Consider the following 16,060-nt stretch of genomic DNA (forward strand, 5'->3'; position numbering starts at 1 on the left):
AATAGTCCAAGTTAAATTTTGCTTATGTTCACAAATCAAGCAAGGTTAAGATCATTTATGAGGTCTAACTGGCTTTGTCTTCCCAAGGATTCTTCAGGCCTGGTCTCCATTTACTTTAACAGGGCACATGCTCTAAAAGTAAAATTGTTTGTTTAAAAGTTCAGTTTCTCTTTTTGATGAGACAGGTCTTCAGGCAAATTATTGCCTTCTGGTATTTATTTTAAACATTTTTATTGAAATACAGTAGATATACATAAAATAATATTAAAATACTTTATACTCATTTCTCAAAATAAACATGTTAAAATGTTTAATTTAAAAATGAAACGATGGATCCTTTTCAACACAATATTGGAAGTTCCGGCCAGGGCAATCAGGCAAGAGAAAGAAATAACGGGTATTCAAACAGGAAGAGAGGAAGTCAAATTGTTTCTGTTTGCAGATGACATGATTGTATATTTAGAAAACCCCATCATCTCAGCCCAAAATCTCCTTAAGCTGATAAGCAACTTCAGCAAAATCTCAGGATACAAAATCAATGTGCAAAAATCACAAGCATTCCTATACATCAATAATAGACAAACAGAGAGTCAAATGATGAATTAACTCCCATTGACAATTGCTACAAAGAGAATAAAATACCTAGGAATACAACTTACAAGGGATGTGAAGGACCTCTTCAAGGGGAACTACAAACCACTGCTCAAGGAAATTAGAGAGGACACAAATGGAAAAACATTCCATGCTCATGGATTGAAAGAATCAATATCATGAAAATGGCCATACTGCCCAAAGTAGTTCATAGATTCGATGCTATCCCCATCAAGCTACCATTGACTTTCTTCACAGAATTAGAAAAACCTACTTTAAGTTTCATATGGAACCAAAAAGAGCCCATATAGCCAAGACAATCCTAAGCAAAAAGAACAAAGCGGGAGGCATCACACTACCTGACTTCAAACTATGCTACAAGGCTACAGTAACCATAACAGCTACTGGTACCAAAACAGAGATATAGACCAATGGAACAGAACACAGGCCTCAGAAATAACACTACACATCTACAACCAGCTGACCTTTGACAAACCTGACAAAAACAAGAAATGGGGAAAGGATTCCCCATTTAATAAATGGTGTTGGGAAAACTAGCTAGCCACATGTAGAAAGCTGAATCTGGATCCCTTCCTTACACCTTATACAAAAGTTAATTCAAGATGGATTAAAGACTTAAATGTTAGACCTAAAACCATAAAAACCCCAGAAGAAAACCTAGGCAATACCATTCAGGACATAGGCATAGGCAAAGACTTCATGACTAAAACACCAACAGCAATGGCAACAAAAGCCAAAATTGACAAATGGGATCTAATTAAACTAAAGAGCTCCTGCACAGCAAAAGAAAATATCACCAGAGTTAACAGGCAACCTACAGAATGGGAGAAAATTTTTGCAATCTATCCATCTGACAAAGGGCTAATATCCAGAATCTATAAAGAACTTAAACTAATTTACAAGAAAAAAATCAAACAACCCCATCAAAAAGTGGGCAAAGGATATGAACAGACACTTCTCAAAAGAAGACATTTATGCAGCCAACAAACATGAAAAAAGCTCCTCATCACTGGTCATTAGAGAAATGCAGATCAAAATCACAATGAGATACCATCTCATACCAGTTAGAATGGCAATCATTAAAAAATCAGGAAACAACAGATGCTTGAGAGGATGTGGAGAAATGGGAACACTTTTACACTGTTGGTGGTAGTGTAAATTATTTCAACCATTGTGGAAGACAGTGTGGTGATTCCTCAAGGATCTAGAACCAGAAATACCATTTGACCCAGCAATCCCATTACTGGGTATATACCCAAAGGATTATAAATAATTCTGCTCTAAAGATACATGCACACATGTGTTTATTGCAGCACTATTTACAATAGCCAAGACTTGGAACTAACCCAAATGCCCATCAATGATAGACTGGATAAAGAGAATGTGGCACATATACACCATGGAGTACTATGCAGCCATAAAAAAAGTATGTGTTCATGTCCTTTGCAGGGACATGGATGAAGCTGGAAACCATCATTCTCAGCAAACTAACACAGGAACAGAAAACCAAACACCGCATGTTCTCACTTACAAGTGGGAGTTGAACAATGGGAATACATGGACACAGGGCGGGGAACATTACACACCAGGACCTGTCAGGGGGTCGGGGGCTAGGGGAGGGATAGCATTAGGAGAAATACCTAGTGTCGTTGATGTGTTGATGGGTGCAGAAAACCACCATGGCACGTGTATACCTATGTAACAAACCACGTTCTGCACATGTATCCCAGAACTTAAAGTATAATAATAAAAATTTTCAAATAAAAACTTAAATATCTACATTTTAATTCAAAATTGAAAATGAAAAGAGAAGTTTGTGGCACACTTAGCTTTATTGAAATTGAACAAATGCTTTTTAAAATAACCCCTTGTACAGCACATGTAAAATTTAATTATTTCCTTATATTTTTACAGGTTGTCTTTTATCTGAGTAAGCAAAAATACGTCTTTTTTTTTTTTTCTTACTTAAAACATGTAGCCAGAATTCAAACCACGTAGCTCTGGTACCAAAAAGGCAACGGGTTATGAAAATCACAGTACAATTTTAAAATTCTTTAAGTTAGTTAAGGATATTTAAAACAATGTTCACTTATATTGACAGTAGAAATCATGGATCAGTTGACATTAGGACTAGTAGTTACACCTACAATGAGAGCAGAAATGGAAAGTTCAAGCTGACCTGAGCTACACTGTTCAGGACACACCATCTCCATAAATACTGTAGCTGAGTAGCTGCAATGGCTAGTCACAGTTGGGCAATTAAAGTCACATGTAAATATAGCCAAAGCAAAAATATATATATATATAGTGCACTAACTTGGATATAAAATAAAGTGGGCATTTATTAAGAGGGTACACTATCAAATTGATTACACAATGCACAATTTAACTTTCAAAATTTTATCTTGGAAAGAAAAATATTTAAAATGCACACCTATGTGGACAGTAAGTAGAAATTTTTCTGTCATTGGTGTTTATTTTGTCATTGTTATTTACTGGATAAGTAGAAATAATTTACGACCCACAAAAGGATTTCTCAAGTGAAACACTAATTACAGACATTGTAAAGAACATAGCTTAGGAGGCTTGTTTTAAAAACGAGGCAGCATTTTCCTGAAAAAGTTTGGTCCTCGACTCACTATAGGCTAGTCACTATGGTCAGATGGGTAAGCATTTTTGAAGTGTGTGTTTGTGTGTGTGTGTGTGTGTGTGTGTGTGTGTGTGTGTGTATAGCTAACTTTTCAGTACCAGAATTAGTCAAAGCCAACCAAACCAAAAGGACCAAAAGGCAAACAGCCCTTGAGAACTTGACCCCGCATGTCGTGTCTTATTGATGCACATATCATGTCTGACTGAAAGAACAATGCTAAAGACTATGGAAGGGAATTAACGTTCCCGTGATTCTGCAACCCCTCAATTTTGTACAGTTTTCTTCATCACCCATATAACTTGTCTTTTTTTCTTGTAGGTGCCAGGAAACCCACCCCCATGACCCTCCCTCCCCCCTCCCTCAACCTTCTCCTCTGTCAAAGTGTTATAAAGACAATTTCACTGTGTATTTACAAGCACAACACTGAGGCAATACGGTCCCAGGGTCTGTAGGGCACATCTATTTCTTGTGGACATCTTCATGCCGAATGATTTTGTATGTGATCCAGTAAAAGATGTTGAAAATGAGGAAGGCCAGTGGGAAGGCAGCTCGAGATATCGTGTCAATCCTTTTTGCCCGGTCCACAAACTTCTTCTTGATGGCATCTGCATCTTTTGGGGGTTGTGGGAGCGGGTTGGCAGGTGTGGCCTTGACAGCTGTTCCATCCTTCACTTGGAGGCAGTGACCCATTCCATAGCCACTAAAATTAAAACGACTTTCACGAGTAACGTCTTCTTCCTGACAGAATAAAGACAGAGGAAGCACAGATTGGTTGTCAGTCAAGTTAGATGGAAGATGCTTAAAATTCTTTAGAAGTAAAAGGATAAATCACAATTAACTGGTGGTGTGGGAGGCTTTTGGAATAGGGAGTTCTCTTTCAAGTTCAACTCAATTATTCATGGAACGGATACAGTTCATTAACTTTTCAGACTGAGAAATTAAGGGTAAGAATAATGACTTTGTGGTCATTTTAATTAATTAATAAACAGAAACACCTACATTATATTCAGTACTGACTTTTCCAAAATCTAGTTTATTAATCCCTAGATGTGAATAGAGATTTTAAAGCAGTTCTCCAAATCCCAATGTTGCACTGTAAATCTATCAGGAGGACCATTCATTCATTCATTCATTCAGAAAACATTTACTGAGCCTGTGCTGTGTCCCTGGCCCTAAGGAACTTATAGTATTGTTGTTCATTCACAGCGCAATTCCTCCATTAACATTAGGTTTAATGTTGATGTTACATCTAAGATGAGCCCCTTAAATATATACCTGTTCCCCCCCCAGTCCTCTAGTTCATCTCTTTTATATAGCAGAGATTAAATATTCATTAATAATTTTTCCAGTGTTGATTTTTAACATTGATTATTTGGCTGGTGAACCATTTCTACCATATTTAAATGTGTCATTTTAGCTGATATCAGTGATATTTGTATTGATTATTTCTACATAAATTAGATAAAAGCCTGAAAAATTGTATTTATTCCTCGGTATAAAGGACAAATAGCCTTAGAGACAAATGTATGGGATCTGGGTTTGTGTTTGGGTCAAAGGAGGGGGTCAAATGGTGGGGTTGAAAAGGTGGGATTGAAATGACTTAGCTGTAAACAGCCATCAATTGAATTATCTTCTTCTGTAACTAGATTACTGCCTTCCACAATAATATGCAACTCCTCTGAGTCACCAGAGGCACTGAACTCTTTATCCTGCCAGAAAATAATAATGGTTATGTTTCCCAAAAGACAAGGAAACTTGGTATTAATTTTATTTCATTAATGCTTACTGCATGTCAGTAGTGTCTTCAGCCACATATAAAAGGTATACTAAATGAAGGACTTATAATGTGAATGACAGCCTAAGTATAACTCAGATGGTACAACAAGGATAATTTGTACCTTGTGTACTTAAATGAGTTTTTTAAGTTCAACAGCAGATCCCTGGAGAGATAAGGAAGGTGAGAAGAGCTATTTCAGTTAATTACACTTCATTATGTGCAAAATGGGGAGTGAAAGAGCATGTAACAGTTTAAAGAGTGGTGCAAGGACTTCAGAATAGGTAGAATAGATTATAGGATACATGCTCAGATGGGCAGCTGCAGAACCTGGAAGGCAGAACAGATTTGCTTCTATGTGGCTCATTTAGCTAGATTAGTGTAGTAACCAGGTGCCACCTCCCTTTGTGGGAGATACATGCAGCCTGAAAATGGAGAGTTCAACAGAGTCCTTGAGGCTTTTGATTTATCCACATTGCCCATTGTGATACAGTATCTCTGGTGAAGCCAGCCCTAAACATGGCTGAACATTCCATTGCAACCTGGCAATGACTTGGAATTTGAGCTGGAGAGATAGCAATTGTGAATAATTGCCAAATATTCCATGTCATCCTTCACCATGTAAATTTGATCTCTTGGAAAATCAGGCTGAAAAACAGAAACCTCATTTGCTTGATACATTACTAGAATTTATTAATGAATGAACCTAGTGCTTCCAATAAAAAACATTAATTATAACCTTTATCATTGTTATTTTTTGAGACAGAGTCTCACTCTGTTGCTCAGGCTGGGGTGGACTGGCATGATCATGGCTCACTGCAGTCTCGACATCCTGGGTTCAAGTGATCCTCCCCGCTCAGACCCCTGAGTAGCTGGGACTACAAGTGTAAGCCACCATGCCCAGCTAATTTTTTGTTTAACTTCTTGTAGAGATGGGGTCCCACTATGTTGCTAAGGCTGGTCTCAAACTCCTGGGCTCATGTGATTTTCCTGCCTTGGCCTAGTTGTAACCTTTAATCAGACCAATGTATCACAAAAATCCGTCCAAAGCTCTTTAAAAAGTAACTGTAAAACTACTACTTTATAAAGCCATCTTTCCATACTTTTATTTATATGGGATTGTCCTACGCAAGTTGGCTAAAGGCACTCTGTCTCATTTCTTAACAAAAATATAATAAAGGATTTTTAATTCAACCATTAATTGTTGAGTGTTGCCTCTGTGACAGGCATTGTACTAGGTGCTGGGAGACAATTGATGAAGTTGGACAAGGGCTCTATCTGCATGGAGCTTTCAGAATCTGGCAGAAGGGGCCAAACTAAAGGTATTATCATACAAGGAAGTCAGCAAACAAAATCCAGCCTAACATCGGAGTACTTCCATGTGCTTAGCTATATAAACTCGATAATGAAGACTTAAGTGGGACTCAGATTCAATATTAAATCTGTTTTCTTTGCCTTAAAATATGAATGATATATTTTATGGACGCAAAAGTTTTAAATAAGTGAAGCCTTTCAAAATGTGGAATAACCAGATTAATTATTACAGTGTCATCAGTGTCCTCAGAACTATCTGAAGACTTACTTAGTGCTTAGCAAGTAAAGGAAGCACATACAAGTCATTAGGAGGAGGGGACTTGTTATAGGCAGTCTTGGACTTCCCAGCTACTACTAATTGGTAATTAGATCTCAACCAGTGTGAAGTAGAAATGATGCCAGTTGGTTTAGTAAAGAGAGATCTGCTCTGGGAATTTGGATATTTCTGTTCTGTGCCTGCTCCAAGGCTTATAAGCTGTGTTGACCTTAGGCAAGCTACTTATTCTTTCAAAGCCTCAGGGACCTCATGCCAAAAATGTCAAGGCTGAGCTGGGATCTGTGGGTTTCAGCTTTGGCTGCTGGGGAACTTTTACAAATACATGTATGCCTGCCTCCTCTCCCAGCCCCTTCTAAACCAGTCTCTGGGGATGAGAACTTAGGATCTATTTTTTTTAAAGATCCAGTGACTCTAATGTAAAATGTTGGAAACCACTGGTCTAGATGAGTTCTGATGTCCATCTCTAAAATGTACAACCTATTCTGTATTTCTAAGTCTAAAATTACTATTCAAATAGAAACAACCCCTCAAAATACCTTTCTCCTTATCTGCTCAAATTTACTGTGCTGTTTTTTCCTTTGCATATCTGCAGAATCTTGCAAATTACAGTTCTCACCTCTATAAACCTTTAGAAACTCATGATGAAGCATATAGTTCACTGCCTCAGTAAGATAATGTTCTTTTAAATTCTGAAGCCCCTAAAGAAATAGAAAGGGTATGTAGGTAGTAAACTGTTTTTAGCACACAAAACAAAAGGAAACTTAAATATACATGTCCACATGTCTTTTCAGACTGACTCATTCATTTAATTTCTGTAGTCTTTCATCACATACTGTGAATGGACAGCTGAAAAGATTAACTCATTCAACTAACTAACAGAGCTAGAATAGAAGGATGCCAGGTTAGAATCTCATTATATTGTACATCGTCATGAAAACTGTGGGGGCTTAATAAACGTTTGCTGAATAATGAACAAAAGGGAATTTTAAGAGAGTTTTCACTATGCTTGAAAATACTTTCCTCATTTATTCAACACTATTTCAAATTATGCTTCTGAGCATAGTTATAGCTAATTTAATCAATTCTTTAAAATTCTCTGCCACAAAAATAAAACTGTTGTGGGTAAAAATTATCCATTTAAGTTTTTATATGTAGGAGGTATGAATGCTAGTTTAAGGGTCTTCTTATTTACCATTATGATGCATTCAATGCCTTTTAAATATAGAACTTTACGGTATTCACATCAAAGGAGATGGTTTTGATTCTGAAAACATAACTGCAACCAATTTGAATTGTTTTGTGTTATAATAAATGACTAATTGCCTTTCTAGCAGGTTCAGAATAAAACGTTACGGTAATATGACAAGATTCCTATATGAAATCAGCTTGAGTCATGGATAAACTGAAACTAAAATAAAGAACAATCTGTAGCCACAACTGAGTTGAGCATATTTACAGGTAGAGTCAGTTAGGTCCTTCCAGTAAGGAAAGACTTAATTTTAGGCATATATTCTCCATTTCTTCTGATTATCCAGGAACTCAATTAGTTAATTATCCATCATCTTCCATCTTTAGTAACTGAGCAGTAAACACTTCTAGCTGACCCTCTTTTGTTATTCACTGATTAAATTCTCACAGAAAATGAATCATCCAGTCAAGGTTACAATATATGCAATTTTTATATCCCCCTTTGATAAGATCTCCTTAATCCTGTCTGCTGTATAAAGCACTGCCATGGCACTATGCAATTTGCTTGAATTTATTATCTAATTTTATTTATTTTATGCATCAGCTTTACTTATTGTAAAACTTGCTCATTCCTGTGTTTAGAATAATTCTTGTCTAGATGTAAAATTGGACCTAAAGCTCACCGGAATTGCATTGTAGTGAATTGTTTGTCATAAGCAAATGATTTCAATATAATTAAAGAACCTGGCACTTACAAATGAAAAGATTTTAACAGAGTCTATATTTGTATTTTTCTTTTAGTCTTGAGATAGGAGGAAGTAAAAGGACTCCTAAATATTGGGATGGGGACAATCTTTCCATCGCATTTCTCACCCAGATTTTTTGATTGGACTGGTCCTCCTTTCTGTTGGAACAGGAAATTTCTTAGTTGGAACTGAAGGTTGTAGTGAGTCTTACTCAATGCAAGGACATAATGGACCTCCAGTCTGTCTTAGGAAAACGTATGTGTCCGAACACAGTGGGTTTTCTTCTTCTTCTTCTTTTTTTTTTTATTATACTTTATGTTCTAGGGTACGTGTGCACAACGTGCAGGTTTGTTACATATGTATACATGTGCCATGTTGGTGTGCTGCACCCATTAACTCGTCATATCTCCTAATGCTATCCCCCCCTTCCCCCACCCCCCAATAGGCCCCAGTGTGTGATGTTCCCCTTCCTGTGTCCAAGTGATCTCATTGTTAAATTCCCACCTATGAGTGAGAACATGTGGTGTTTGGTTTTCTGTTCTTGTGACAGAGTGCTGAGAATGATGGTTTCCAGCTGCATCCATGTCCCTACAAAGGACAAGAACTCATCCTTTTTTATGGCTGCATAGTATTCCATGGTGTATGTGTGCCACATTTTCTTAATCCAGTCTATCTTTGATGGACATTTGGGTTGGTTCCAAGTCTTTGCTATTGTGAATAGTGGTGCAATAAACATATGTGTGCATATGTCTTTATAGCAGCATGACTTATAATCCTTTGGGTATATACCCAGTAATGGGATGACTGGGTCAAATGGTATTTCTAGTTCTAGATCCTTGAGGAATCGCCACACTGTCTTCCACAGTGGTTGAACTAGTTTACAATCCCACCAACAGTGGAAGTGTTCCTATTTCTGCACATCCTCTCCAGCACCTGTTGTTTCCTGACTTTTTAATGATTGCCATTCTAACTGGTATGAGATGGTATCTCATTGTGGTTTTGATTTGCATTTCTCTGATGGCTAGTGATGACAAGCATTTTTTTCATGTGTCTGCTGCCTGCATAAATGTCTTCTTTTGAGAAGTGTCTGTTCATATCCTTTGCCCACTTTTTGATGGGGTTGTTTTTTCTTGTAAATTTGTTTGAGTTCTTTGTAGGTTCTGGCTATTAGCCCTTTGTCAGATAAGTAGATTGCAAAAATTTTCTCCCATTCTGTAGGTTGTCTGTTCACTCTGATGGTAGTTTCTTTTGCTGTGCAGAAGCTCTTTAGTTTAATTACATCCCATTTGTTGGAAAAAAACTACTTTAAAGTTCATATGGAACCAAAAAAGAGCCCACATTGCCAAGACAATCCTAAGTCAAAAGAACAAGGTGGAGACATCATGCTACCTGACTTCAAACTATACTACAAGGCTACAGTAACCAAAACAGCATGGTACTGGTACCAAAACAGAGATATAGACCAATGGCACAGTAAGTTTTCACTGAAAAAGTCTCCCAAGCAAATGATGGTTGAATGATGCTTAATCACAGACCTGGTAATTTCTGTCACCTGGATATAAGAGGAATGGCCTTGGGAAATTTTCTTCAACTCTTAGGGCTTCAATTTCCTCCTTTGTATCGTGGGTACTTTGGGAATAGACATGAATAATAAATGGATAGCATTTATTAAGAGTCTGTACCATTCACTTAAAACCATGGTCAGTCCTATTACTGAATTGACCCTTCAAGTCACATATTTCCTGGGGAAACCGAGGCCAAGAAAAGTTATGTGGCTTCCTATAGTCATAGTGCTAATAAATATTGAAGCTGAGATTCAAATCAAGGTCTGTCTGATTCTAAAACCAATTCCAAAGTCTCTGGTGTTTGATTTGTGTACGTTTTTGCCCCTATCAAATCCCAAATGGCTTCCATTCAAGATTATGGATGAAGAATCTGACTGAGCTTTGCAGAACAACAAAGTTGAAATAAACTAAACCAAATATAGCCCCTTGTTGCTTAATGACGTGTGCTGAAATGAGTTAAAACTATCAAAGTGTCATTTTGGGCAGATTGTGAAAGGCAATTTTTCCAAAAGAAAAACATGTCAATGCATTCTCACTTTTTCAGTGCAGCATATTTTTATCACTGATTTTTAAAGAAGGAACTGCCAGGATTTATTTCTTGAGCAACTGCCATTCTTTTTTTTTTTTTTTTTGAGATAGAGTTTTTCTTTTGTCACCCAGGTTGGAGTGCAGTGGTACGATCTCGTTTCATTGCAACCTCCGCCTCCTGGGTTCAAGTGATTCTCCTGCTTCAGTCTCCCGAGTAGCTGGGATTACAGGTGCCCACCACCACGCCCAGCTAATTTTTGTATTTTTGGTAGAGACAGGGTTTCACCATTTTGGCCAGGCTGGTCTCAAACTCCTGACTTCCGGTGATGCACCCGTTTCAGCCTCCCAAAGTGCTAGGATTACAGGTGTGAGCCACCATGCCTGGCTTATTTCTCATATTTTTAACACATATTTATTGAGTACCTATTGTGTACCAGGTATGTGGTAGAGTTACAGCAATGAACAAGAACACAAAAGTCTCTGAATTTTTTGGAATTTACATTCTAGAGGGGGAAACAGTAACAAGTAAACAAATTATACACACACATACACAAACATATTTATACATATACACATCTATATACATATACAAATGCATATACACACAAGACACACACCCAGATAATAATGGGTGCTTTGGAAAAAAAAAAAAGTTAAGGTAAGAGACTTAAGATAGGCGAGTGGTATAGAAGGGAGTGTTTTAGATTGAGTGGTTGGAAAAGGCTTGCAGAGATGCCAGGCACTGCTATGTGCTGGGGAGCCAGTGGAGAGCAAAATAGATTTGATTCTTGCCTTCAAGGAGTTTGCAACCTTGAGATGAAGGGAACAATAAAGTAATCACATGAATACATAATGACTAACTATGATAAGGGCTCTGAAGGAAAATTATAAGATGCTATGAGAGCTTACTAAATGGGGTCCTGGTCTAATCTGACAGATGAGAGAAGCTTATCCCCCAGGAAGTGATATTTCGTTAGAGATCTGAAAAATGAGAGGCATTAAAGAGATGAAGGCAGGGTTTGGCAATGTCTGAGATAGGAGGGTTTGCTGCAATTGAGGGCTGGAATACAGGGGGAATGTGGGGTGAGACAATGTTTCAGAAATGAACCAGGGGCTACATCATATAGGGCCTTGTAAACCAGTGTCTGATGGAGCTTTATTTTGAGAACCAAGGGGAGCCATTGCTGGCTTTTAATGGAAATTGCATGACATTACGAGATTAGCATATTGAAATAAATCACTTTGGTTACCATGTGGATGACTGCCTAGAGGAAGGCAAAAGCGAATCCAGGAAGTTAGAAAGCTACAGCAATGGTCCAGACGAGAGATGATAATGATTTGGACTTAATGGGTGGTGGTGGAGGTGGAGAGCGATGTGCCAACAGGAGACATAGAGGGGCAATCAACAGGTCTTAGAGATGGATTGGAAATTGTCAGGGTTAACCTCCAGCTTAAAGCACTAGATAGATATTAATGCCATTCAATGAGAAAGAAGACATCAAAAGAGGATCACATTAAGTTTGGGGAAAACAATATGATTGAGGTGCACTTGAGACGTTCATATAGGTACATGGGGTAAGTGATTGCAATGGACAGTCTCTAACTCAGAGAGAGATCTCAGCTGGAGGCGTACACTTGGTTATATTTTAATGCATGACTGGTAGTCTTTTCAACCCCAAACTGTTTGCTTGACAAAAAATACTGAAGGTGACTTATGCTAAAATCAGCCATTAGCCAATACAGTTAAAATTATTCTTTTAAATACTTTTCAAGTTTTACCCAGATAAGGCAATACTTGTAAATAATTTGGATTCAGAATAAATCTTTGCTCTGATGCTGAGGATAAAATGAAATTATAAGTATCATTCTGCATGTCAGCTAAGTATTCCAAAGAAAGCTTTATGGAGTACCCATGGTTTGGGTCATCTGGTGGGATCCCCTACACTCATCCTGCACGGCCCTCTCAAACTGGTCGGTGGATAGCATAGCGGCATGTTGGCAAGGCAAAGAGAAGAGAAGCAGTTCCCACTTCTTTCTCCTCTGCATGCTTCCATATGTCATATAGTAGTCACAGACTATATTATATTGTGTTTGCCAAAGATAGCCACAACAATATCTCCCATCCCATATGCTTTTTCTTAACAATATTATCATTGACACTCTTTCCATTGAGACATGGGGTCTATTTCCCCTCCACTTGAATCTCAGTGGGCTTGTGACTTGCTCCTAATCAACAGAATTTGGCGGAAGTGACACTAAGTAACTTCTAAGTCTAGGTCATAAAAAGTGATGAAGCTCCAATCCTGGTGTGCTTGGAACCATGAGCCACCATGTCTGACTGCCCTGAGACCACCATGCTGTGAAGAACTCAAGTAGCCCATGTGGAGAAATCACATGGAAAAGCCCTGTAAGTACATGAAGAGAGAATGATGCCTGGCCAACTCCCAGCTATTCCAGCCCCAACTACTGTCTGACTGCACCAAAAGGAGAGACCCCGAACCACAACTACCTAACTGAGATCTTCCCAAATTGTTGACACACAGAAAGTGTGAGAGATAATGAACTGCTTGTTATTGTTTTAAGCCACTAAGATGTTGGATGATTTATTATGCAGTAATAGGGAGCTACACAGATAATTGATGCTGTATCAAAAAGTGAAATGTTGTGGCTTTATCTTTTGGGACCAGCAGCAGACCGAAGCTGGAAGGACCTCAAGGAGGTTGTTGGAAGGCTGGGAGGAAAGAAAGGCAATTGCTGTTGAAAGATGGAGGATGGGGAAAAGTTTACCAACATTGTTTCCTGTGGTAACATGGAAAATAGAAAATATACTTCATAAAACCTCATCATCTACCTAAGGAGATTTCCAGATAGAGCACTAAGGTTACTGCTTGGCTTTTAGCTGCTGATACCAAACTGAGAGAGGACGAAGCACTGAAGAACAGGCTATTAAGTATCCAAGTAGAAGTTGGAGGAAATGTAAAGGATCCAGAATCAGTCTTTTCTGCCTTCAAAGGGTCCTCAAATCAGAACAGGCCTGAGGGGAAAAACCATATACAGGGTGGGACTGTAAGATTCTTTGTTAAAACCTGAGAAATATCTAAAGCAGCACCTTATAAGCTCTTTCAGACAGACAATAGGTCTTATAAGGATCATAAGAACATGCCTTATAGATTCTCTCCTCTAAACAATAAGCTTCTATGAATACTAAGGGTGCTGGGCCACACAGCATACTCACAGGGAGCCTAAGATAACAAGGGCTTATAATTGACAAATAATAATTGTATATATTTATGGAGTATAATGTAGTGTTTTGTTGTGGAATGATTAACTCAAGGTAATTAACATATCCATTACTTCACATACTAATCTTTTTTTGTGGTGAGAACATTTAAAATCTATTAGCAATTTTGAAATGTACATTATTATTAACTGTAGTCAGCGTGCTATGCAATACATCTCTAAAACGTAATCCTCCTAACTAAAAGGGGTTTATCTTGAAAATATTTGTGAGTAGAGCTCTTGTCTAATGAAGTGGATTATAAATTTATACATAAGCCCAACAGTATTTTTTTTTTTTTTTTGAGACAGGGTCACACTCTGTCACCAAGGCTGGAAGTGCAGTGCCATGATCATGGCTCAGTGCAGCCTCGACTACCCAGACTCAAGTGATCCTCCTGCCTCAGCCTCCCAAGGTGGACGGGTCATGCGCCACCACGTCTGGCTAATTTTTTTGTAGAGATGGGAGTCTCACTGTATTGCCCAGGCTGTTCTCAAACTCCTGGACTCAAGCAATCCTCCCATCTTGGTCTCCCAAAATGCTGGAATTACAGGCATGAGCCACCATGCCCAGCCCTGCCCGCAACAGTTTTTAAGGAATTGTATGTTTGGACTGAAAACAACAAATATAATATAAAATGAAAGGAGGTCTTTAGACTCCTAATCTTTTAAAGACAATAAATAGACTAAAAAGGTTACTCAGCTGCAAACAAGTGCCCCTTCTTATAGAAAAAGAAAGATGTTTCAAATAGCAGAATAAGAGTCCAGAGAGCAGACCCAAAGACTAGAGAGGACAACCAAGGAATATATCCCCAAACAAGGATCTTCCAACATGGACCTTTCTAGGTCTCAGAATTCCTATTAACCAGTGACTGCTATGTGCCTCTTGTTCCCCTATTTTTGAATGGAAGAGTCTATAACAGTTATCCTCTGTATATCTCCATATTGTCTGTTGAGTAAGTGGAGCAGATACCTTGTCTCTTTAGTTCCCAGGTTTTCATATTTAACTGTATCCAAAATGCTTAACCTGAGATGCTTCATTTGACTTACATGATGAGATCCTGAGTTTTGAGCTATATTTACATTTTTAAATGTATTTTAATGGACACATAATTGTACATGTTTATGAGGTACAGTGTGGTATTTTGATACATGTGTACAATGTGTAATGATCAAATCAAGTTAATTAGTATATAAATCACCTCAAAAACTTAATCACTTTGTTGTGTTGATAACATTCAAAATCCTCTCTTCTAGCTCTTTGAAAAAAATACAATAAGTTATTGTTTACTGTAGTGTTATAGAATACTAAAACTAGTTCTTCTTATGTAGCTGTACTTTTGTATCTGTTAATCAAACTCTCCTATTCCTCACTCCTTTCTACCCTTCTCTTCCTCTAGTAACCACTATTCTGCCCTCTACCTCTACGAGATCTACTTTTTTAGCTCCCAAAAATGAGTGAGAAATTTTAGTATTTCTCTTTTTCTGCCTGACTTACTTCCCTTAACATAATGTCCTCCCGACTCATCCATGTTGCTATGAATGACAGGATTGATTTTTTAAGACTGAATAGTACTCCATTATGTATGAATACTACATTTTCTTTATCCATTTATCTGTTGATGGATATGTATGTTGATTTTATGTCTTGTCTTTTGTAAATAGTGCTGCAGTAAATATGGGAGTGCCGCTATCTCTTTAACATACTGTTTTCCTTTCCGTTGGATATAGACCCAGTATTGGGATTGCTGGATATATGGTAGTTCTATTTTTAGCTTTTTGAGCTATACTGTTTTCCATAATGGCTGTATTAATATACATTGCCACCAACAGTATATAAGAGTTCCCTTTCTTCTGCACTTTTGCTAGCATTTGTTATTTTTTGTCTTTTTGATAATAGCCATTCTAACTGGGGTGAGATATCTTATTGTGATTTTGATTTGCTTTTCTCTGATGACTAGTGATGTTGAGCATTCTTTCATATACCTATTGGTCATTGTGTGTCTTCTTTGAGAAATGTCTATTCAGATACTTTTTCCATTTTTAAATTGGATTATTTGGTTTTGCTGTTAGTTGTTTGAGCCCCTTGTATATTTTGATATTGATCCCTTATTGGATGAAGAGTTTGAA

General features: G+C 37.7%; 1 protein-coding gene across 1 annotated transcript in view; it reads right to left on the bottom strand.

Annotated features, from left to right (window-relative positions):
* Positions 1–3,618: 3,618 nt before the first annotated feature.
* Positions 3,619–16,060, bottom strand: part of GLRA2 (glycine receptor alpha 2) — a 221,914-nt gene continuing 209,472 nt past the window's right edge. The window contains 1 exon segment of the mRNA XM_033201540.1: positions 3,619–4,000. Within this exon segment, the coding sequence (XP_033057431.1) occupies positions 3,722–4,000 (279 nt within the window). The 3' untranslated portion in view covers positions 3,619–3,721.

Source organism: Trachypithecus francoisi, unplaced genomic scaffold (assembly GCF_009764315.1).
Source record: "Trachypithecus francoisi isolate TF-2019V2 unplaced genomic scaffold, Tfra_2.0 Lachesis_group6, whole genome shotgun sequence".
Classification (NCBI taxonomy): Eukaryota; Metazoa; Chordata; class Mammalia; order Primates; family Cercopithecidae; genus Trachypithecus; species Trachypithecus francoisi.